A 25,973-nucleotide genomic window follows, 5' to 3' on the forward strand; every position below is an offset into this window, starting at 1 on the left:
ATTAGCCCTCGAATGCTCTGAACCAATGGCAGGACATCTTTTTAATGTCGAGAAAAGAAAAAAATTGGCATTGGTACAGTATCGGCTGCAAAACTGGGTATCGGAATCGGTTTCGGGGGTCAAAAACGGTATTGGATCAACACTACTATGCGTATCTAAAGATTGTGGCAAATACTTTTGTTTTGTAAACAATTCATTTCAAACGGAGTCTCTAAATGTTGAAATATATTTAAGTACATATTATAGAACATGTAAGCAGTTCAGGAAATGCATGGATGGATTATAGCACACAATATATACCATAATGTGCTAGACAAAATGTACAATATTCGAACAATTAACAGTGTTTAACATGAATGAAATTTGAATTTTGTTTTGTGTAAGGAACAAGTCATATTTTCTTGTTGAATTTTTCACACACCCTATGAAAAAAAAAGAAAGATTTGTTACTCCTAGCACTTTATTTACCACCACATAATGTTACTAATGTTATTATTTAATAATAATGTTATTAAATCCTGCTATTAAAGCCCCCACTTCTAGACTAAAAACGTTAGGGCATATATACTAAGTAAGTGCAAAGCTGTATTCTTCAAGCTGTTTTGTGTGTGATGTTTAAATCTCTCATTTTTAAATCTACGCTTTTAATTTGGAAGGCCGCTGCGTACTTCTGTTTCCTGTTTCACGTCTTCGTTTGTCATTCATCTCATGGATTTATTTTTAGCTTGTGCAAAACAACTTTAACTTATTGATGTCCGTTCAAAACAATCTATCTGAATCTAAAATATTTTAAACAGTCACTCATATCTCACGGGGAAACCAACATGACGTTGCCAAAAACGTGTCATCTTGATGCACTGATCTGAAGTGACTCGGGAGATTCTTTTCCTCCAGACTCCTATTGAGGTAGATTGCAACATATTGTGGTACATAGCGCCACCTACCGTGCAGGAGGGGCATAGCAATTAGTAGGCGCCTGATTGAAAAAAAAAAAGGGAGGCTGCACTGGCGCCGCACGTCGTGTTATGTCAATCATTTGGCGACTGCAGGGTCCAATCTCATTTGAGCAGGGGCACGTGTCACCCTGGCCTCCCCTCTGGCCAGTGCAAGGGGCACCTGAATATAAGCCACGCTAGCTAAATTTAGTGAATACTCGAGTTTGTTACATATAAGCCGCACCCGACTTTAAGCTGCAGGTGTTTTAATGTTATCTGCTACTTTCTTTTCCATAATGAGGGTGCAAATTGTCTCGCTCTCGTCTCGGCTACTGTTTTTGGGCTCACTTGGTTTGTTTTGCTCTGCCTGACGCGCTTGCGCTTCCTTTATTTTGCGCCCCCCTAGTGATCTGATGGATAAGCCGCACCTTTGTATTAGCCGCACCTTTGTATTAGCCGCACCTTTGTATTAGCCGCAGGGTCGAATGCAAGTGAAGTCCAGAAATGACTGTAATTGCATTGATTTAGCAGTTAAGTGGTGCAGCTCTCATTGCGTATGTATTTCGCACTGCATGTTTGTGATCTGGTTCTAAATGTTGGGGTGAAATACAAATTATACATCGGAGTGTGAGCAGGATTCTCTTAAATACTCTGAGCCATTTCAACAGTCAACAGCAGGAGGAAAAAACCCACCAGGAGCCACAAAACCCCTTTGACATTTAAAGTGAGGTTAACTTTTATGTATAGTTGTTGTTTTTCTGTCAGTATGTAAAAAAAAAAAACTGTAGTGTATTGCATTTATGAAATCAATTAACAAAATTTCATTTCAACATGCAACAAAAACATTTTCATTCAGTAAGGTAAATTGCAAAGTTCTTTAAAAGTTCCTGCGGTGAAGAAGCCTCTAATGTCTATTTGAGTCCTTCTCCTATTCATGAAATTAAAGACAACTTATAATTATTCACCTGCAGTGAACCAAAAAATGGCACCATTATTTTAACGCATGTGGAACGTGCTGCCACTGTCAACTTGAATTAGAAAGGACTATGTCACCTAACAGAGTAAAATGTATTGTATATTTCCAAAATAATAGTCCAAATATTTATTTTAACTGTTAGACCAATGCACCCAAATAATGCGTAAGGATTTTCTGTAAAATTTTGGAAAATGTCTTGGCCTACAAGTTGTGCATTTATTTCAACTTCAGTTTTTTTGTTTTTTATTTTGACAATGTGTCACATTTTCTCTCTGTTGTCTCTCACAGGTCTGAAACTTGGAATGGAGCGGGATGCCTATGTGATGATAGCAGAAAAAGGAGAAAAGCTCTATCACATGATGATGACCAAGAGCCGGCACCTCGTTAAGGACAGACGCAGGAAGCTCAGCATTGTGCCCAAGTGCTTCATGGGAAAGTGAGTGCTAGAATGTCACAAGCGCTTTTCACCAGCGCTTGTATTCAGTCTTCCTGGAAAGTCTTGGCAAGATTTCCACTCTCTTCCCTACATCCTCTATATCCTCTACCTCTGCTTTGGCTTCCTATCCCAAAGCCTTTCCTTCATCTAAAGCCAAGTCCTTAGTCTAAGTCTTCCCGAAAAGCCAGGCCAAACTGACATCATGAATAATAACTGGTACCAACCAGACTTTTACCATCAGCAGACCTCAAACTAAGGCTGCCCCTCTTTCATTCATGGTTCTGTAGCGCAAATAAACAAAAACGACCTTTTAAACTTCTCTTGGAGATCCACAAATAACACTCTGAGACTGCTCAACAAGAAAAGTAAATGAAAACAAAAACATAGGAAGGTTGTCTGAAATAAGAAAAAATAGGACAAACATAGTACCCGAATAATGTAAATATTTTGAATGAGTTGAAAAACAGCATTTTTGTGCTGTCCTTGCGAGGAAAAAGACGGCGTGACTGACTCAACCATCCTCTACGATGATCCTCTGTGATGTCTTCGTGTGCAGCATCCATTGCTTGAAGTCGGGTCAACTGGTCTTCAGCCCAATGTTTATACACTCTCCACCTCCAAGCAGAAAAAAACTCCTTAATTGGCTTGAGGAAAGGAGAGTATGGGGGTAGTAGCATCTTTGGATGGGTTGCAAACCAGGCCCTGATGCAAATTCACATTTAGCATATTATGACTGACACACTGAAATCCTGCTGACATGTTTTGGAGAGGACAACCTTTAGACTGAGAAAAACAGGATGGATCAGCAAGGTCTATTCATTCAGAAAATGTGCTAAATGTGGGCACATTGTGCTAACTGTAGGCTAAATGTACACAACCATTTGCAAAGATCCACTGAGGCAATTGAGACATGTACTAAGACATTGGCAGTTTAATGAGAGCAATGAGGAATGACATGCAGTTGACACCAATTGTATGGTGATTTTGGGGATTTGTCCATGGTATTTTGAAAAATGTCATTTCCGTTTCAAGAAATGTGCCAAACCTAAGGAGAAAAACTGTAAGAGACTGTAAAAAACATACCTATTTTGCATTAGTGCATACTCAAAATGTCATTTTTGTCATATATACTAAAATAATAAATACAAACTATTATAAATAGAGGTGCAAACAAGTACCTACTTTTCCTGTGTTAACTCGTTCACTGCCATAGACTATTTCTATTAGTTAAAAAAAAAAAAAAAATCCACTTCTGTTAACAAGAGTATGAAAACCTAGAAAAAAAAATTGTACATTTAGAACAGATATAAAATTTGTGATTAATCGTGAGTTAACTATTTAAGTCATGCGATTAATTACAATTAAAAATTTTAATCGCCTGACGCCCCAAATTTTTAATAATCTTTTCTTTTCTTTTTTCAACCCCCAAAAAGATTATTAAAAAAATGTCTAGGTTCTCATACTCTTGTTAACAAAAGTGGAAAAAAAAAGTTAAACTAATAGAAATAGTTCAAATGAATTTTTGACGTTTATAGGCGTCAATGGCAGTGAATGAGTTAATGCTAAAGTGTAGTAGTGCTCAAAGCAAAAATAACAAGAAAAAGTGTCAGTTCCTTTCCAAACCTCACCTAACGGTCAAAATAATATATTCTGGATAAAACGCCATATAAAAGAGAACAACAATTTCTACAAAAAGCCCTCTGATTACAAATACATGACTTGCAGCTGGGACAGCCAATGTAATCCGTGCACTGGCTTGTTTGCGAAGTGTAATGACGACTCTTGCGCACGCAACAGAGCAGGGCCGCACTGAGGAGGTACAAAGAGCTTTCTAAATAGCACAACTTTGGTCTTCTGTTGACCTCTAATATGATTTAAAGAACCAGAGTACAATAATATGATTGAATGAGTTGGATCCAAATAAAACAGCAATAAATATAGTTCTAAACGAGTGGGACGGTTCTGATGTTCCTCTGGCCATGTTTTGCTCTCGCTGCCCTTTAACTGAATATGCCACCGTTCCGTTTGTTCCCATCGGAGCAGACTATTTTAAAATTGTGAGTCATAATTATCATGTTCTGCCCATCCACTTGCATGACACAGCTTCATTGCCAGCAGTCGTTATGAATCGGGTTCAAATTGTAATGTTAGTCAATGCGTGCTTTATATCCTTCCTGCCAGTCCACGTCGTCCTCACTTCATCACTCTGTCAAATGCACTTGATGAGGGCAACTAGTATCTGCTCCCTGCATTAGTCTTACTGATGAATGGGCAGAAGACGTTAATTTAATTAAATCGAGTGGCTGCTTTGATAACAGCCTGTTGTCCCGATAGCATAATGTCATCTATCTGATATTTTCTCAGCGTTAATACACATGAGCAGATCACATTTCATGTCTGTTTTTTCCATGCCAGGGCATTTAAGACGTTACGCTAATGAAGCTTTCATCGTATCGATACTTACATTATTTTGTGCTTACTTCTACATGTTAAGAAAAAGACTTGAGGGAATAAATGGAATCCGGTCTTTGGTGAATTTGATTGGCTCTAGCTTTTATTATTCTATTCAATAAATACAACTTTATTCATCCCACAAGGGCAAATTACAGGCTTGTAAAAACAAAGCAAACCCAGACAGCAGTATTTTTTTTTTCACACCTCAACATGTCACTGGAAACAAAACAGTAATGAAGTCATGGGATGAAACTAGTGAATTAATAATAATTATCAGTAGGAACTTAATATGTTACCGCGCAAGATATCCCCTCAAGGCAAAAGCAAAACAAAACTGCTGTTTGTGTAACGAGCTCTAGTTTGTGTCAAAAGCCTTTCTTTGTAGGCATCTAAAACAAGACAACATTGTGCTAATTTTATCGCATGCAAAATCAGTAAGAAAAGGTTCTGATCTTAGGTTTATGTATGTTTTACACACATTTGTGACTTAACTTTCTTGATGTGATACTACATTTTTTTGATGTAGTTGCACCTGTGCTTCTTGCGAGGGGAAAAAGTGTCATCGAACCCTGTATATTGTTTTTTTTTTTTACATTTAAGATTATACTGTATTTACAGTAAAGGCAAAACAATTACAATCTAATAAGATTTGATAGGGTAATCTAATAAAACAAATACATCATTTTAACATCCCTGAAACCGCATAATGACACGCAGTATAGAAAATGGATGGCTTAACTGTCTTAACTTCCTTGGAGTTGGTCATTTGCTGCCATTCAGTGTTCCATAAATAAACAACATGCTTGGGTGTGTCCCACCAAGCCGTTATCCTTGTCATCCATCATTCACTGTGTGGTGGTGGAAGGTTCTCCGTGCTTCTAATTCATGCACACACACACACACACACACACACACACTGTTAATCATGGTCATCATGATAATTTCTTTAACAGCACCGTAACCAAAATTAATCTTGCGTAGCATCTGCACACACTTGAGTTCTGTCAACTTTGATTTACTGTCACTGGCCCTTGACGTGAACGGTCCCATGCACGCTCTAAAACTGAACACAAACCCTACAAACACGAACCTACTATAAAAAATACATCACAGACATTGGATGCATCTGGCTGTTCACCGGTCAGAAAAACTCATTATGATCAAATGTAAATGTCATGCCGCACGCTGTTGCTATGGCAGGTGGTTCAAGGTGTCCGCTCTCTTCTCTTGCAATCTCGACATGTTTGCAGACTTATACTAGCTCAGTGTGTGCGAGTGCTCACTAAGGGGCCAGCCACATACATTACACATTAACTCATTCACTGCCATTGACGACTATAGACGTCAAAAATTCATTTGAGAGTATGAAAACCTAGATTTGTATTTATTGTACATTTAGAACAGATATACAATTTGTGATTAATTGTGAGTTAACTATTGAAGTCATACGGTTAAATACAATTTTAAAAAATGATCGTCTGACGACCTTAATTTTTAATAATCTTTTTTTTAAATCGCGTCAGGCGGTTAAAATTTAGAATTGTAATCAGTCACATGGCTTCAATAGTAAACTCACGATTAATCACAAATGTTATATCTGTTCTAAATGTACAATAAATAAAAATCTTGGTTTTCATACTCTTGTTAACAAAAGTGGAAAAAATGTTAAACTACTAGCTCTTTGACTGCCAAAAACGTTATATAACGTTTTGTAAAATCCTATGGAGGAGTGCCAAAGACGTTAAAATACGTTTTTTCAAAACAGAGGTGAAACTAACCATTTTCTATTGTTGATTACTGAAAAACGGAATAAGGTAGAAACAAACTTTTTTTTCTGATTAAAGATGAGAGTCCAATCTTTCATTTGGTAGTATGAGTGTTTCCATAGTCCAAACACATAATTTTCTGTGGACCTTGAAAGATCAGTCAAAAATGCTTAAATCGGCTGGCACCCATGGCATCCCTTTTCTGAAAACGTCTGGCAGTCAAAGAGTTAAAAATAGTTGAAATAAATTTTTGACGTCTATAGCCGTCAATGGCAGTGAATGAGTTAACCTAACCACACAGATGCCTTAAAGCAAAATCTAAATGTAAATGCATCAAAATTGCTAGCAGCTTCGGCCTTGAATGGCTACAGAAAGAGACGATGATGTTGACCAAAGTCCTTTTTTTTTGTTTTTGTTTTTTGGGGTGGACCTCCTAAAAGGCTCGTCGACCATAGCACATTCTAAATCTTACACGTGCATGTTTATATGCCAAGAATATGTTTTCATTTGGTGTTGATTACATTGTTTGTTTACTTTGTGGTCCTGTGGGGAGATATTCTTTCCGATTTTTTTGTTGTTGCAAAGGTTGACCTTATTTAGACATCAATTATCTTACACTTATCCTGTGTGTTAACAAGTGTTCTAGAGCCTATCCCGACTAAATTTGGCCTTGAGTTGTCAGTCAATCAATCTGTGCACATGCTGCTCAAATAAACGGCCACATCATATTCAAATCTACGGCCAATTTAACGTTTCCAAACTTAACATATAGCATTCAGCTTTTTGTTTCAATTTGTTGTGCTCACATGGGAATTTGTTGCATTTTTTCAATAGATCTAAAGAATTTATGTTAATAGGAATGGGACTTTACCTCCGTTTAGCTATTGAGAAGCTAGATTGGTTTCACGGGTGATTAATGTACAGGTCTATCCTCTGATTGCTCTTCTAGTTTCCCTGTTCTTGTTTGTTTGCACTTTTCTCAGTTGTTACATAGAAGAAAATGCTGCCTCAAATGGTCTGCATTCCCATTAGTACACAAAAGCCATTTAGCGATCAATAACACGGTCAATAATGCATTGCACTTCTCGTCATATAGAGACAAACGCTTTGGGCAAAAAGATGCTTACTACTCAAAACATCTTCATCAGTTACCGCTGGAAGAAATATTCAAGCTTCTCGGGCGCACGGGATCCAACAGAAACAGTTGATCTTTGAGAGCGCTCAGTTTCTTTTGGCGCGGGATGAAAAACGGCACCACAAATATTGTTGAGTCTTTACCGCCCAAGTGCTGCTGCTGCTGCATTACTAAAGACGCTTCTTTCTTTCGCAAAGTGAAGCCGCCTCCAGCTGCTACCCTATCTCCGCTGGAGTCCCGGGAGATGAACTCCCCCCACTCGTAATACAGAATTCAGCTGGATGGGAAGTCTTGGCAGCTGACATGTTGAAATGTTTCAGATGGCAGCTTGTTTAACTGATGCATTGAGTAGCTTCTAAATGTTTGAATAAAATGACTAAGCAGATATCTGGAATGATCTGACTTGGCTTATGATTCTTAAAATTGGCAACTGGTGCAATCAACAGCTGAACTTAAAGCTCTTTCTAATAGTGAATGTATTATTTCTCGACCAAGCAACCTACCTACATGCCTCCCTCCCTAAAATCATCTGGCAACAATCAAAATAAAGCAGTACAGATCTGTGTGAGTTTCACAAATCCTTTAAAAGCCCTTATTGACTCCTTTCTCTTTTGTTCTTCTCAGCGAGTTTGTATCGTGGCTGATCGAGAGCGGCGAGATCAGTAAACCTGACGAAGGAGTCAACTTAGGACAAGCATTGTTAGAAAATGGCATCATTCACCACGGTGAGACTGCAACACAAAATTGACTTCCTCTCCCTCCTTGTTCTCTTTTGTTTAGTTGGCCTATTTTGTTTTAGCCCATATCCTTGCCAGTAGCTTTTTGCCGAATTTTCGTCTCGTTTTCATTTACTTACCCTCTTCCACCAAACCGGTAATGATTTTGGTGATGTTTGTGTTTGTACATGTTAGTGTCAAATTTGCTTAAAAAAAAAAAAAGACAATACAGACGCTCTCCACCTTACGAACGAGTTACGTTCCGGACGATCGTTCGTAAGGTGAATTTGTTCGTAAGTTGCTTCAGTGCTATATTTTGTATTATAATTTATGTTTAAAGCCTATATAAGTATATTGAAGGTTTATATAAGTATGTTTAAGGCTTGTACAAGTAACCTGCATTGGTTTGTACTGAAAAAAACTTTTAATAAAATGGAGAGAATACGTACAGTACTGTACTGTACTACGTATGTTAGAGAGAGAGAGCGAGAGACACACACAGTATGTACATGTACGTAATAAGATAAATAAAATGAAGTTTAACTTACTTTTGGAAGATGTACTCGATGCTTAAGGAGATGATGGAGGAGGAGGAAGAGGAGGATTTTATATCATGAGAGATTCTTCGTCGTCGCTGGAATCGGCTTCAAAAGTTATTTCCTGCTTCATGGAGACCGGCGTTTTCTTCCTCCTCCTCCTCGTCACGTTGCTCAGCCTCCAATGAGCTCTCACAGCGCCAATCGTCGGTATTAGCGGCGGAAAGAAGCACTACGCGCAATACAAAATCGAACTTACAGCATTTCTTCCCGAACATTTTTCGACATACTGTACGCGCAGAAATGTTCGTATGTACCGTTGTTCGTAACTCGAATGTTCGTAAGTAGGGGAGCGTCTGTATTCTGTGGGCTGCTCGATGTTTGCCATTATGACATTTAATTTCTGAGATTATCTTGAATGTATGGTATTTGGGATCCAGGAAGAAGTTTTCCGGAATTTTATTTTTTAAGCGTTGATGGTATGCCCTCACTGAGAGCTCTCAGTTAATCATGCATGAGTCTTATTAAAATTCATGCATATGTATGAGGTGCTTACCTATGAAGATGTGCAATCTGATATTGATCCAAATTAGGACTGATTGCATGTCTTGTACCATTCTAGTATCATTTCTGTGCTGTAGTTACTGTATTGACTGATGATATCTCAGATCCTGTTTCAGGGGAATAACAGATTTGAGCAAAACCTTGCTTTCTTTGCAATTTCCCTTCCACACTGAAAACGTTCTCATGCTCAACACTTGCACTTCCACTTACCTGAATTATGCATTGGGCAATGAAAGACAAACAAACAGCTATAAATAATGTATGAATGCAGTGGTCCACATTATTGCTGAAGGGTCTGTTGTCCATCGTAAGTGCACACCGGCTCCCAGGGATATTTTTGGGTTTCCATGGAAAATCCCCCTGAAGTCTACCGTCACTGTGGCCCGCCCCCTGAGGGAGATGCCGTGATGACATGTTGGCTTCTGTGGGTTTACTGAGGTTTGGGGAAGATTCTGGCCTCACACAGTTGGTGTCAATAAATGAGGTTGACCTTGTCAAGTAATGTGGGTCATGCACAAATTTAGCATTTAAAGGGAAGGTCTTTCCCATTTTTGCATCAGCTGTAAAGCATATCACACTTCTACCATAAGAACGGAGCTACTGTAATCATTTGACTAACTTTTAATCTTATATTTGACACGTTATGACAACTGTTTTCCTCCCGCATTCCTTTGGGCTATGAAAGAAATGAAGTCTAGACGATGAAAACCAGCCGCTTGTTTGTTGTGGTGTCTTCAGTTGTTTGGCCAAATATTTGCTATTTTCCACTTTCTATGATTCATTCACTGGAAGCGAGAATTAAGTTTAAATGCAGTTAATTGCTTGGAGGAAGTTTATGGAAATTGATAACTGTCTGCCATGGTGAACATTTAAGCCTGGTTATCACTTTGCTTCTTATCCTCACGTCAATTGTCATCGTTTTTGCATTGAGATTTTATGAGGAAATAAAGTGGAACTTTTAAGGTTGAACACAATTCAGTCCAAGATTCTGGATGGTAAAAAAATCCGTTCCAGGATTTGAACTACAAATTTCTCCTTTTTAACATTCATAATGTTTATTTGAAAGTGTTTTCATGTGAGTTGTTCCCCCCACTTTGGTGTCATTTCAGTATCAGACAAGCATCAATTCAAAAATGAGCAAGTTTTGTACCGTTTCCGCTACGACGATGGCACCTACAAAGCCCGCAGCGAGATGGAGGACATCATGTCTAAGGTGTGTCATTTCATGTGTCACTTTTGTCGCCACCTTCACTACTTTTTTCAAATAAAACATGAATGAGGTAATCACTGTGTATCCCCTCTGGCCCCAATTTCTGTTCTTTAATCTGATTTGGCAACATTAAATTTGATATATGCTCTCTTTAAAGACTCGCCTCGGGGCACCCTCAGCTCAAAATTTCCTATCTTGATTCATTTGTGTGCTTGTTTATCAAAGGTGTTGTAATGTTCTCTGACTCAATGTGGGTCTTCTCTTTTAGGGCGTCAGGCTTTACTGCCGCCTCCACAGCCTCTACACGCCCGTCATCAAGTAAGTACCTGCCCTTTTCCTTTCTCTCTTTATTTTTGTTCCTCTGCGGAGCTTATCTCACTTTGAAATAAATAAATAAGCCGCAACAGAGGAGAAGAATAGAGAATCAAAAGTGCATTGACCATTTAAGCACACATTCAGCCATTCATCCCTCCTCTGGCTGATTACACTATTCAGGGTTGCATTGGTGCAAACAAAAAAAGATTAATCATTAAAGCATTAATTCTAAATGCTAAACATATAAAGTAAAATCACTGCCAGCCAGTGCTTTTTAAATACAGCATGATATTGAAATTATAGACTGCCCTACATTTCATAATGTGTCTGTCTATGATGTTTCACACGTGTTGAGTGAAGATTAAAAACCCATGTTAAAATCTGTTGAATATGTCAAACTTCACTAAAAAAGTCCTCAATTACCTTTTGGAGTCATTAATGAAAAGCTCTTTCATTTGACAAATGCCAACTTTTTGATTGCACTTGTTTAAAAAAAAAAAAAAAAAAAGAAAGGAAAAAAATGATGGTTATCTTTTGTCGTTTTAGGGACAGAGACCATCATTTGAAAACATTTAAATCCGTGGTGCCTGCTTGCAAACTCGTGGATTGGCTCCTCTCACAGGTAATGTCATTATGTTTCAATTAGAAAACAGCTGTAAGGACTAATTGCTGTTGTTTTGCTCCTGGGCTCCCCTGGAAGTATGCACTTACCAGTACCTTCCATGTATGTCGCTTGCATGCACCACGTACATGGATCCGCTGTTGTAATTGACAAATGCAATTTGGAGATTTGATGGTGAAGCGTTGCCTGCACGTGTGAAAATACAATCGAGTCTTTTACAGTCTGGCAACTGGCTCTTCTCTTCAGACTCGGGGCACAAAGCCATACGCGCATTGCACACCCCGCAATAGAGGGAAGGCAGTGGCTGCTTTGCATGAGACAGGATCGCAACCTCAATAGAGGCGATTTAATAAGGGTCAAAAGTTACAGTACTGTAATTGTAGCCTGGCAAAAGCATGTCACATACGTGGTAAGACTCCTAGCGACTCTTTTGAATGGTAAAAATATTCCATATGTCTCCTTGAAAGTATAATTTTGAATAATGAAGTCAGCTCATTGACTGTTTTGACCTAAACAAATGGTAACAACCTGATGTTTGACTAGACATTCTCGTGCATACGTTTTGTAAACACCATCATGTTGACAGTAAAAAAACGGCTTTGTAATTAATACGTTGTGCGTCAAGGTGTGTGTGAAGATGTAAGCAGGTGACGCTAGTGAATGACAGTGTGCGTCATCATTTCCCAGGGAGACTGCTCGACGCGAGAGGATGCGGTGACGCTCGGCGTGGGTCTCTGCAACAACGGCTTCTTGCATCACGGTCAGTTTAACCTCTGCTAGCGCGTGCGGATTTGAATGCTGCTGATACACATGAGTTTTTGTTGGATTCTGTACAAAGCAACTGTAATTAAAAGTGACATCATTTAGTTATTAGTTCAGAATTCATTCATAAATATGTCCATAGTTGCTTTGAAGCTATACAAATACATCTGAATAAATATTGTCAAATACAAGCAGTATCTCAAACAGTTCATTCAATTCTAATTCCGTTTTTTTTTTTTTTTTGCTTCACATAAAATTGCTTTAAGGTGTGCATTTTAATGTTGCAATACCGTTGGAAAGGAAGTGTGTTGCAGAGTCAAAGAGTTCCGACATGGTGGCAAATGTATTTATTTTTAAACGCGCTGGTTATTAAATAAGGCTTAAGAAAAAGAGGTCATGCTACAAAGTGTAATGTTATGAAAAATACACACAAAAGTCACAAAGGTTAGTTTTTTTCCAGCCTCAAAATGTCTTTCCTGAAATGTCTGGATCTAAAAGCAATTTGGCAACTGGTTGCAATTTGAGTGTAGACTAAACGCGAGCGTACACAAAAAACACGCTTTAAAAAAATGACCTGTCGTCAAAGTGAACAATAATGGAAAAGCCCTTCAGGAAAAAAATATTGCGTCTATTCAAGGATGAATACGGCATTTCACACAGACAACCCACCCAATAAAAACTGACCTTAAAACAGTTTTTGTTCCTGACCCTAATTTTGGGAACAGAAAGGCCACGCGCTCTTTAATCTTTTTGCCCACACTGTAGCGTGACGGCTTCGCCTCCAGCTCTGTATGTTGAACATAAACAGTATTAGCAGTGCATCCCAACCAGAGTTTATTTTGCTTCGCTACAGAACTGTCTGGGTTGTTCCACTAAACCACGGCAACCCCCTCAAAGCTACGTTTGAAAATGAAGACCCATTTAAAGTAGAAATGTTTGCTTCAATGCCAAAGTGTGAGGACTGCAATTCAGTGATTCGGTGTGTTTTTAAAAAATGACACATTTACAAAAAAACTTTTGGTTTGTTTCTGCTAGAGTTCAGTTCCTACAACCGTGTTGTGTTATATCACTACACTAAAGTCCTCGTTACAGTAAATATTTGTATGTAAAGAAATGACGCTTCAGGCGTCGCCGAACAATGTATTCTTATGCCGCTGTGCAAAGTAATTACGTGACGTTTATGACCTTGAAAACCTATAGTTCGTAAACCAAAGCATTTTCGTTGTCGTACTATGGGTGATGATGCTCGGTGGAACAATCAAAAGAATTTCATTGCTTCTACCTCCAACCTTTTTGTTACCATACAACATTTATTATGTATGGAAATGGCACTTCAATTTGCTCATTCTTTTATAATACAAATGTAGTGACAGTGAATGCTTAAAATGACACATTTTAACCCTGGAGAACCCAAGAACCCTTTTCTTCTTTGGAAAATTATGACTTATACATTAAATGACTGCTATAAGTTCACTGAACACCAAAATATATGTTTTTTCAATTTTAACCCTTTTTTTGAACTAGCTCAGAGTTGCTAATTTATCAAAATATATATATAAAACATACTCCTAGGCATTCTGCAACATGATATGAAATAGATTAACAAAAAAAACCACAATTTTACCATCTGATGGTTTGCTGAGAAGAAGGTTTTGTTTGGATTGATTTCCAGCTCAACAAAACAGCATGTTGCCAGCCATCTTGTCACCACCACTCTGGCTCATGTAAGTGCAATATTCATCCACTAGATGGCCCCATGCAGGGGTCAGAAGTGGCACTCTGGACTTTTGAAGTTAAATTTGTAAAAAAAAAAAAAAGGTCTTTGTTATTTGAGTAGCAGAATTTAAATGGGGCCAAATTTGACCCCGTGGGTTCTCCAGGGTTTTAAACAAACCTAGCGTAGACATTTATTGAAGACTTTGCATACTGATCGACTCAATAGAAAAAAATGTGTTTTTTCCTTTATACATTTCTACTATTTACAGTTTCTATATGAAATCCAACTGAATGCATGCTACACACATACCCTGTACATGTCCAGGTATAAGCACACACCCTTCTACCTTCTGTTTTGAAGCATGACCTGTTCTGGCGGCGTGTCCATTTTTTCTTTTTGCCTTCAGGGTCATAACCTTTTTCTTTTCAGTCACTTTCACCTTAGTCAGCACATCTGTTGCCCTTTACCTAGTTCTTCATTCCTCTTGGTTGTCTTTGACTTCCTGCGCAGTTTCTGCTGTGTTGTGGTGCAAAACAGGTAATGTGATTTGCTGAAAAGCAAAACAGGAGGCGTTGAATCATATGTGAAAGCCGCCAGGAAACTTTTGCTTAAGCGTAATTATCTGCTTCGGCCGAACCCTGAACAGCTGCTTCTCTATACCTCCACACAGGCAGCTCTGAAAATCAATAAATTAATTGCTCGAAATAGAATTGGAGAACAAAATGTAGATCATATAAAATCAGAACAAAATCTTTGACCAGTTGATCAATGTATCCAGATATATAAGAAAACTGTGGCACAAAAAAGCTTATTAAAAAATACGCACGTACACTACAACACATGTCCAATATCGAGTCTTCAATTGTTTTTCATTTCCGAAATATCACATGACGATTTTGGCGTAAAGACATAACATGTTTGTGCTGAAAGCCATAACGCTGGACCAGCATTATTGATAGTGCTCTTATAGGTCAAAATGTTTGTTTAGTGTGTGCTAATATTGTTGCATAATTGTGGATGTCATAATTCTTTGCTTGTTTAACTACACCCCCGAAGTTGAATAATTGTCATTATAAGGCCACAGCCTCTATGACTCAGAGGAAATAACTCACGTTGGTTTGAGGTGGCACAAGACCAACGTCAGCGCGTGTGTGTAATCAGTTTATGGAATTGGATGGAACTCGGGGTGCCAGGTGCTTTTTAAACCGCTCAACAGCTGCGTACCCTTGGCTCTGTGTAGCCTGATGTCTTTTACATCTCTTTGTTTACACATTGTTCACCTAAACAAACACAAACAAAATGTTGGTTATGACTTAACCAAGACAGCCACATAAATTATGCTGCACTTCAATAAATCTAATACAAGAACTGTATCGTCAACTGCCCTTCGCTGAATAATGAACGTAATTCAGATGTTAATGCTCTGACTCAAGCCAAAGTTGTTAGGCCACAGGCAGAAATGACACAATATTTTGTGGTCGAACATGTTGAGATCCATAAACAATTTGAGAGTCATGCTTGGCATGTCTTGGCAACTGTTGTACAATTGTGTTGTGATATGCCCATGCTTGTGCACTGAGCTGATGCAAAATACTGTAAAAAGTGAATGCCATCAGTCAAGGGTTGTGCAAGTGTTGCCCATGCATGACGATATCACACGGAAATGTGCAACATAACAAAACATTTTTTTGTGTTTTGTGTTTATAATGTCGTGCTCACCTGCTTGAGTGGCCCCATGTGCAGAAGCAGTGAGATGAACTAACACTGCACAGGCTGCTGCTTCTTAATAATAATAATAATAATAATAATAATACACGTTTGTGTCAGATTCACTGACCACTCAGCCAATATATGGCCTTTATGTGAAGATTTGTGCTCTTGTGAGATTTGATTTTTGTTAGTGTGTTCAACACAACTTTTTGCCAAGGCGTCATTATATTTTGCGTGTCCCCTCAGTTTTGGAGAAGAGCGAGTTCAAAGACGAGTCTCAGTTCTTCCGCTTCTACGCCGACGAGGAGACAGAAGGAACCAGCTCAAAGAGCAAACAGCTCCAGCGGAATGACTTCAAGCTCATCGAGAACATCTTGGTTAAGTCTCTTGTGGTGAGTTCAAACTATGTTTGAGGCAAAGTATGTGGAAAAAGATACAAAAGGCACACAAAGGCACTGAGGAAGCAGATTGGACAATGGTTGGTCTCTTCCACCACTGATGTAGCTACTTGTTGCGAGGCACAATTTATGGGATGCAATCCTTTTCCTTGCCAACTTATAGAAGAAGGTTTTTCAAATAAAACTAAATAACTAAATAAGCATTACAAAGCTAAGTAGATCAACATAAATTTATCCACATCCACATCTCACAGTATTACAAATACATATTAGAAAGAAAGAGAACTGGCGTCTTTCACTATACCACTTTTCAAGAAGGGAAAATTCATTGTACCTTATTTGAACAAGAAAATGCCCCCCCCATCCCCACATGTCCTCTGCAACTATAAATAGTATCATTTGTCTATAAAATTGTTGTAAGTACAGCTACTGATGCTCCTTGCACATTTTCTGACAATAGCCGATTACGGGGTTTTCATTCCGTTTGGACGTTCGGATTCATTCTAATCGGAATACATGGCTCCATGTAAACCAGGCTAATGAGAGCACCACTGCCACCTACTGTAGTGGATGTGTAATGAAACCTTAGGCAATTAGTCCAAAAAAGTCCCCAGGGTTCACACGGAGACTTTTTTGTCATTCCGATTGAAATCATTCCGAATGAAGATCTCTGGTCACTTGTTTACATGTGACGTGATCCATTCCGATCTGCCGTTTATATGCTCTCCTACTTTAATGTAATCAGCTCCACGGCAGCCGCGAGAGGCACGGACATCGATCACGTGATTTATCAAGATGGGACTTTATTCGTCATTTATCACAGTAGTTGTGATAACGTTTAAAGTACTTAAAAACAAGTTCTTCCCTCACAGACAAGCTCTGGGGAGACGCCGCCATTTTAGTGGATGGAAACGACGATGTCATGACGCATTTACGTTCTGCGCGTTGCCGCACGCAGTCTCGCCATTCCAATTGAAGTGTATGCATGACGCTCGTTCGGATTGACGAAAGGAATATACCACTCCTGTGATTCCGAATGAAATTCCATTCAAATTCAGCCTTTTTATTCCGATTACGGTGTTTATATGGAGCGTTTTCATTCCGTTTGGCCGTTCGGATTCATTCTAATTGGAATACATGGCTCCATGTAAACCAGGCTAATGAGAGCACCACTGCCACCTACTGTAGTGGATGTGTAATTAAACCTTAGGCAATTAGGCAAAAAAAAAAAAAATCCCCAGGGTTCACACGCAACCTCACATTCAAGTGGGAGAGACTAACTCCCCAAGTTAGAACTTCAAAGTTTGTTCTATGATCTTGCCGTCATGGTTTATCCGCACGTAACTTGTTCCATGGAAACGCATACAATGATTGTGGCATCTTGGCAAAAAACGTCCTTGCATTCTTTAAACGCCTCTTTGGATTGCGGCAGAACATGTAATTTAACACCTATTTATGGCCCTGGGCTGGATTTGTATTCAGGAATGAGACTTGCACCACACAGTCAAAATCATTTAGACACAGTCAAACAATCAAGAGGTGGTCTTGACTCCTTAATCCTCCCTCAATTGTATTTCTTCATTTTATTGAGACATTTCAGACTTGTATGCACTATGCTTCCAACTTTGCGGAAACTTCAGCAACTTTTATTTACCACAGACATCTTCCCCTCATCTGACACCACCATCTCCATCTTATCAGAGCTGTGCAGCAGGAAGCTGGCCCTGAATGCTTACTTAATGGAAGCCGGCTAATGTGCTCGCTAATGACCAGGTCGAGCCCTCGCTAACTGGGGAGTGGATTGCGAGAAGCAGAGAAGCAAGATGCTGTACATTACGCACATGTATGCTCATAACTGCAAATATACACCATTAGAGAGCAGTCTACTTACTGCAAAGCAATAAATTCAGTATGTCATTGCATCCCTATCAGTGGTGTTTCTAATATAAAATAATCCTAATAATAATAATAGAAAATATAGCTACAGCAACGGATAAAAAAACAAAATGCTGTAGATATATTTATTGATTTATGTAAAGTATTTGATACCATTGATCACCCATTACTTTTGCAGAAATGTGAACAATATGGAATGAGAGGTGTTGCGTTGAAATGGTTAAATAGTTATTTAAATAACAGGTTTCAATATGTAAAAATAAATAATGAAGAATCACAATTGAGAAGAGTGACCTGTGGTATACCACAAGGTTCAGTATTGGGACCGAAGTTATTTATAATTTATTTGAATGATATTTGCACGGTTTCAAATATATTAAAATTTGTTTGCACATAATAAAAACTGTAGAAAGGGAATTGATAGTGTTAATTTTTTTGGGGATTATTATAAGTTATCATGAAATGAAAAAAAGACAAAACCCATGTTTATTGGTATGCAACTCAGTAGTGAAACAAAACTAAATTTAAATGGTATATAAATTGAGCAAGTCACTGAAGCAAAGTTTTTGGGTGTGATTATTTATAACAAACTGTGTTGGAAATCACAGATAGAATATACAAAACGGAAATTGCCAAAATCAGTCAGGGATTTTCTAAATAAGAAAGGCCTCCTCATATTATATTTTTCACTTATTTTACCTCACATGTCATATTGTGCTGAAATTTGGGGCAATGTGTATAAAACAAATATAGACCCAACTGTTGAATGACAGAAAAAACAATTCGAATAATAAATAAGGTTGGTTACAGGGAAACAACTAATCAGTTATTTATAGGATCGGGTATCTTGAAATTTATGGAATTTATGAAAACAATGGAAACACTTTTTCGTGTAGTAAATAATAGCTTACCTCTTTGTATAACAAAAAAAAAAGTAAACTAAGAAAAGGAATCTAAAAGGAATCCTTATTGGGGTTTAAGAAAAAACTAAAATATAAAATAATTAATGCCACAGACAAAATGTAAAATATTAAGGCGCTTTGGTGTCCGTGAAGGGATTATTTGTATTTTTATGTGTCTTTATGTGAATGTATAGGACTGTGTTGAATTATGTTTGAGTCTTATTGTTTGAGAATGTTTCATTAAGTTATATACAGTAGGGGTAGGAGTTAAAAAGGGTTTACTTCTTTCTATTCCTTTTCCCCCCCGAAGACGTGTATAGGTTATGTTTTTGTTTTGTATGATTTTTTTATATCTTTGAATAGATTTTTTTTCTCTCTCTCTTGTTTTCTTTTTTTTAATATATGTGTATTTGAAAAATAAAATTCATTCATTCAATATTTTGGTTACCTTTTATATAGGTTTGAGGCTAGCACATCAAAATATTAAAAAATAGCCAACTAACAGGTTAATATATCAGTGCAGAAATCAAAGCAACAACGGTAGACATATTGCATGTAACAGTTTTATAATTAAAAAAAACCCAACCTAGCATTATTATCCTTGTAAAGGTAGGATATTCGATAGAGCCAGAAGTGGCCAAAGAGTGTACAGTACATATAAGACAGGTTCAATTGAGTGATTCAATCTTTGTGTGCTAGATTCACCCCGAGGAGGAGGATTACGGCTTTGAGATTGAAGAGAAAAACAAGGCCATTGTAGTGAAGTCTGTCACCAGAGGCTCACATGCTGAGGTAACTCACACACACATGCGCACACACATACACACCCAGACACAGTGTTCCTTCCCCCCTGCCCCATGGCATTAGTTCCTGTAGGTAATGGCTGTCTAATGTTTGGACGGCTGCTGTCTGTCTCCTTCTGTTTCCCTGGAGGAGCTTTGTTGTGATTGGCTGTTGGGCCACTGGGCAGGCCCACTCACATCCCCTTCACAAAAATAACACACACAACAAGGAAAATACAATGTGTCACCTTCATGGTTGGGGGACAAAATGGACTGCGAAAGTACTTTGGATAGGCAGATGATGCATCTGGTTGGACTAGTATGAACTTTGTTGTTCACTGTATTTACTCCTCCATAATAAGCATAATAAGCGCAGAAGCACCAAAGCTTTATTGAAAATGTAGGTTGGGTAGAAATCTTGGCACATGTACTTTTCCTGATATTTGTAAATGTCATTGAAATCTTGGAAAAAGATAAAGCACACTTTAAATGTGAAAATGGCTTATATAGCAATGCCAATTAACTCATTCACTGCCATACATTCATTTGAACTATTTCTATTAGTTTCACTTTTTTTTCTACTTTTGTTAACAAGAGAAAGAAAACCTAGAATTTTTTTATTGTACATTTAGAACAGATATAAAATTTGAGATTAATCGTGAGTTAACTAGTGAAGTCATGTGATTAATTGCAATAAAAAATGAATTCCTTTGTTCTTTATTTTTTTTTTTTTAAGATTAAAAAAGAAAAAGAAAAAATATATTAAAAATTAGGGGCGTCAGGCAATTAATATTAGTAATCGTAATTAATCGCATGACTTCACTAGTTAACTCACGATTAATCACAAATTTGATAATGCCCAATATTTTTTTTTCTAGGTTTTCATACTCTAGTTAACAAAAGTTTAAAAAATAACATTAAACTAATTTTTTTTTATGTCTATAGCCGTCAATGGCAGTGAATGAGTTAATCACTGGTTGACTGAAGGAGAGCGGGTTTTTTTTGTGGGGGGGTATTGTGCTCTAGATCAGTGTCTCAACTCTACATGGTGCCATTACTTTCTGTTATTTCAGTTTCCCACATTTCTCTGTTTCCCAGTGTCTGGCTAATCTCTCTCTGGTTCTCTCTCTGGGCTGTTTTTGCAGTAAACCCTCAATCTCTGCTCTCTTTTCTCCATTCCTCTCTTTCCCTCTTCGTCTTTTATTCATCATCCTCAGTGTCCCCAACCTCTCCACAATAACACCATTGGTAGTTGTGACATAGCCTGTGTGCCAGCACAGTGAATGCGGCTCAGCTGATTCCCATGGGGCTCTGAAAGGGGTTCTCACACGCGCACGCACACACGCACACGCGCACAGCCCTTTGACTATGATACTATTACATCAAGTCAGGCAAACTCCTCTCTGCTCCTCCCGGTCATTCATCCATCCCGGGCCGTTATCCAGAGTCGGGGCCTCAGCTCAGCAAAGGCCACCCCTCCGGATCTGTGTCCAGGACGCTGGACTCACACTGGACACACACAGAGCACACACTATTCTCACAACGTGACCGCATTTCATGGCCTATAGCAGGTCGCCACGTAGTGCGAGTGTCATTAGTAGAAGGTTAGTCAAAGGTTGTTTCTGACAACAATAAGCAAAGCATGCATCATGTTACATATTCTAATATTGTATTATTATGTTATGTAGCTTGAACTGTTACAAAATCCAATATGAAAAATTAAGCCATGAAAAATTAACTCATTCACTGCCATTGACGGTTATAGACGTCATAAATTCATTTGAACTATCTCGATTAGTTTAACATTTTTTCCCACTTTTGTTAACAAGAGTATGAAAACCTAGAATTTTTTTTGTATATTTAGAACAGATATAAAATTTGTGATTAATCGTGAGTTAACTAGTGAAGTCATGCGATTAATTACGATTAAAATACTGACGCCCCTAATTTTTAATAATTTCCTTTTTTTTAATAAAATTATTATTTTTTTAATTATTTATTTTTTATAATCTTTTTTAAAAGAAAAGATTATTAAAAATTAGGGGCATCAGGCGATTACAATTTATAATCGTAATTAATCGCATGACTTCACTAGTTAACTCACGATTAATCACAAATTTTATATCTGTTCTAATACAATAAAAAAAATCTAGGTTTTCATAACTCTTGTTAACAAAAGTGGGAAAAATGTTAAACGAATAGAAATAGATAGTTAATTTTTGACGTCTATAGCCGTCAATGACAGTGAATGAGTTAAGGGTGCCCCCCCCCCCCATTTTTTGGGGGGGGGGGGAATCAATACAAAATCTACGAATAGGTGAATCCATGGGAAGTATGCAAGGTTCAACGGCATATATGAAATATACAGTATACGTACAGTATATGTGCCACATATGTATATATGAGACTGCATAGGCACAATGACCTCTTATTAAAAAGGTCATCCATGTCCATCTGTCCGTCCAGATGGCGGGTCTGCAGGTGGGCAGGAAGATCCACACCATCAACGAGGACCTGTTGTTCCTCAGGCCTTTCGCCGAGGTAGAAGCCATGATCAACCAGGCCTTCTGCATACGACGCTCCCTGCGGCTGCTCGTCACCACCAAAGCTAAGGAGTAAGTGAATACACACACGCACACACACACATGCACACAGGCATTGGGGTGCTTTGGTCTAATGGGTTACTTCTCCTCCAGGATTGTGAAGGTCCCTGACAACCCAGACAGCCTTTCCTTTAGATTATGTGGCTCTGCGCCCCCTCATGTCTACGCTGTAAGGAAAGGTGAGTGACCGATTCCATTGACTGGATTGCAGAATTATTAAATGAAGTCCCCGGTGACAGGCAGTCTGTAGTGAATAACCGATCACATACCTCCACCAAGACTGGACATTTCTTATTTATATCAGCACCAAGCAGTACACATTGGTAGATAGTTGTTTCAGCACTTTTGAAATACTTGAAATGACATTCAAAATAACATTACTTAACGCTTGTAATTGCATTTATATAGACTATATGGTGTATTTTTTTTCATTACTATATTAACTTTTTTTTAAATTAAAAAAAATGTTTGGCTTATTTTGAGAGATTGCACTATAACATAAGTTTAAGTTACCAAATATAATTCCTTAATCTTATGAAGGAATATGATCGATGCATTAGTTACTGAGATATTGGGGAATATGCTAATGCATGTCAATGGAGGTGCAAAAAAACTTATTTGCAACTAAAACAGTATTGGAACTAGAAAGTAAATAAACCTAGGTCTTTGCTATTGCCATTTTTTTTTTGTCCAATTATCACGTTTTAGCCCTTTGTAGATACCGACCTCTTGCAGATGCGTGAAATTCAAGAAACCACTGAAAAATCTCAATTGCAATTTAAACTGTATCAATCTCCTTTTATCTAATACACTATTTGTGATGGAAATAACCACCTTTGCAAGGATAATAAAGCTCACAAACCCCAATAATACTACAACCAAGCTAGCACCCCCGAGAACCTTGTGAAGGATAAGCAGTTTGGAAGGAAGGAGGGAGGGAGGGAAGGAAGGAAGGAAGGATGGAGGAAAGGGAAGGAAGGGGAATGGAAGGAAGCGAGGGGAGGGAAGGGAAGGGAAGGGGAGGGAACGGGGGAAGGGGGGGAGGGAAGGGAAGGGAAAGGAAGGGAAGTGAGGGGAAGGGGAATAAAAGAAACAAACTATCCAAGTAGTCTTGCTAATAACAAGTGTGCAGCTGCTGAAGTGTAATTTCATTTCCATTTTCTAAACTCAATTACAGGCCTTATATATTTTGGAGACAGGACCCTAATGTTTGGGGACCTGTGCACATATTTCAGCAAGCCTATCCTTATAATGACACCATCAGTGCTGCTAAATGCTTTGAAAGCGTTTATGGTGTCAAAAAGACAAATAACTGGAGTGAAGTCAAGGCAAAGATGAGGTAACTCTAGCCTTTAGCCACCTGTTCCATCCCACCCTTAGTGAGCCTTTATTGCACTTTTATGACCACCTGTCACCCACACTGCATTTGGTTAAGCTTCAAATCCTTAAAAAGACCCAATTCTAGCCCACAGACACTTCTAATTATGCTGTTTTTAGACATTACATAGGCATAATCCTGACCAAAGCTGTTTAGAATTGCAATTGAACATTTATCACCTAATTTAGTTCAATATTGGGTCCAGCAGTGTTGTAGTTAGGTAACTGCTGGCACCCTAGGGAGGAAGTGATGCAAGGGATATTTTTAGATGGGAGAGAGGCAGATAATGGAGGTGTTGATTGGGCATCCATTCTGTAAAGCCATTAGTGGCTTAGAACAGCATGTTGTGGGGAAAAAAGGAATGCCTGTTTTCTTGCTGGAACAAAACAAAACTCCGGAAAGGTTATGTTCCAAAAACATCTAAAATGAGTTTTACTATTTAAAAAAATAATAATTAAATTAAAAATACAACATCATTCAAACCCATACGAAATAATATTCATTACCCGGGTAAATCTTTATTAGTTGTTCCGATTCTGGTTCCTCTCAGACTTAGATTTATCCCTCAACAACTGACACATGTTTTTAGTTTGCATTCTGTGGTCATCCAACAAAGTTTCAGTTTACACGTGGCCCCAATTTATTTATTTAAACAATACAATTCTGTCTCTCTGACTCGAGCAGATCTCACCTTTGACCTCTCTCGTTGACACTCTACACAGGCTGGGAGGCGGCAGGGGCGGGGCTTCAGCCCGGTCAGGTCATCCTGAAAGTCAACGGTAACAACGTCAACCGCAGCGACTACCAAGAGGTTCTGGAACACTTCAGCGCACAGCAGACAAACCTCGAGCTTCCCCATGTGGTGAGAAGATGCGCACGTACAAAACAAACATGGATATTTTACTATTCCATATACTGTAAGATAACATCATTATTCAGCTATGTGGCATACACAACTCATACATGTCTTGGTCCAATTTTAAATCTATCCATGTTGTGTTGTAGTAGCGTTATCCTAGCTAGCGCTAAGCTAGTTAATCTCTCAGGTCTGACGTCCAAGTTTGTCTTTCGTTTGCTGCTACGACAGCGTGAGAGGCTGCTTAACAGTTGTATTAATTAAATATTTCCATACATGCTGCTACGTCCGGGTGTCCATTATATGTAGCGCGTATGTAGCTTTCACACGTGCACTCAATCATGTAAAACACGCATGGTGTTTTTTTTAGGGCTTGGTATCAATTCAAATTTCCTCAATTGATTCGATTTCAATTCATAAGAGTTCAGTTCGATACAATTTTGATGTTTTCCGATTCAATTATCCGATATTGATTTATTATGGAACAGCAATTCTTCTTAAATATCAAGGACATGATAAAAACTCCACAAATATTGTTTTGTTTTGTTTTATTCATTTTTTCCTATCGGACACATTATTAGCGGTTACATCGATCACATAATATCATTTGCAACATTGACATCCGAAAGAAGGGCTGACGGGTAGAAGCCTTTATTAGTAACCCGTCCCCATCGATTCTTACTATACGCATCAGTCACATACATTGATTATGATAGTCATGGATTCATATCGTTATCAATCCCAGACTTAAGTCTGCACACTCCTCGCTCAGTTCATCTTGAGTAATGTCTGTGTGTAAATTAAATTCGAAATTCAATTTTGCAGAAGTGTAACTGTTAAATGATTTAGTTTATTAATGAAAGTAACACGCGTTATAGTCACTTAAGTGTTATACAAACATTGACATCAGCAAGGATGACATGAAAATATTTTCATAATTCTAATTCAGTAATTGTAAATATAAATTTAAAAAAATCTGAATTGTCTTAAAGTGCAATAAGTCAGGTCTTAAATAAATAAATAAATGTAAGAAAATACTTTTAAAATGTATTGTATGTAAACAGTAAATTTCAAGAAAACAGTAAGATACCAAAAAAAGGCTTTTAAAATGTTCTTATGAATTTATGGGAAAAAGGAGATCGATTCATGGGCTTATGAATCAATATCAGAGTCTAAAAGCGATTATTAGATTTTTTTAAACCCAGCCCTAATTTTTCACATAAATTAGTGTCACATTGAGCGTTGTCAAGTCCAATATATACACGGCACTGTGTACAAAATAAATGTTTCAACATAACTAACGT

The 25,973-nt window shown here is 38.0% G+C and overlaps 1 protein-coding gene across 2 annotated transcripts in view; it reads left to right on the plus strand.

Moving 5' to 3' along the window:
• Window positions 1-25,973, plus strand: part of prex1 (phosphatidylinositol-3,4,5-trisphosphate-dependent Rac exchange factor 1) — a 102,882-nt gene that overhangs the window by 52,183 nt on the left and 24,726 nt on the right. For both annotated transcript variants that reach the window (XM_077579009.1, XM_077579010.1), the window contains exons 10-20: window positions 2,200-2,347; window positions 8,327-8,427; window positions 10,628-10,731; window positions 10,997-11,046; window positions 11,590-11,665; window positions 12,353-12,425; window positions 16,101-16,246; window positions 19,750-19,842; window positions 22,299-22,447; window positions 22,529-22,614; window positions 24,536-24,675. In XM_077579009.1, the coding sequence (XP_077435135.1) occupies window positions 2,200-2,347; window positions 8,327-8,427; window positions 10,628-10,731; window positions 10,997-11,046; window positions 11,590-11,665; window positions 12,353-12,425; window positions 16,101-16,246; window positions 19,750-19,842; window positions 22,299-22,447; window positions 22,529-22,614; window positions 24,536-24,675 (1,166 nt within the window). The remainder of the gene's footprint in view (window positions 1-2,199; window positions 2,348-8,326; window positions 8,428-10,627; window positions 10,732-10,996; window positions 11,047-11,589; window positions 11,666-12,352; window positions 12,426-16,100; window positions 16,247-19,749; window positions 19,843-22,298; window positions 22,448-22,528; window positions 22,615-24,535; window positions 24,676-25,973) is intronic.

This window comes from Vanacampus margaritifer, chromosome 1 (assembly GCF_051991255.1).
Source record: "Vanacampus margaritifer isolate UIUO_Vmar chromosome 1, RoL_Vmar_1.0, whole genome shotgun sequence".
Classification (NCBI taxonomy): Eukaryota; Metazoa; Chordata; class Actinopteri; order Syngnathiformes; family Syngnathidae; genus Vanacampus; species Vanacampus margaritifer.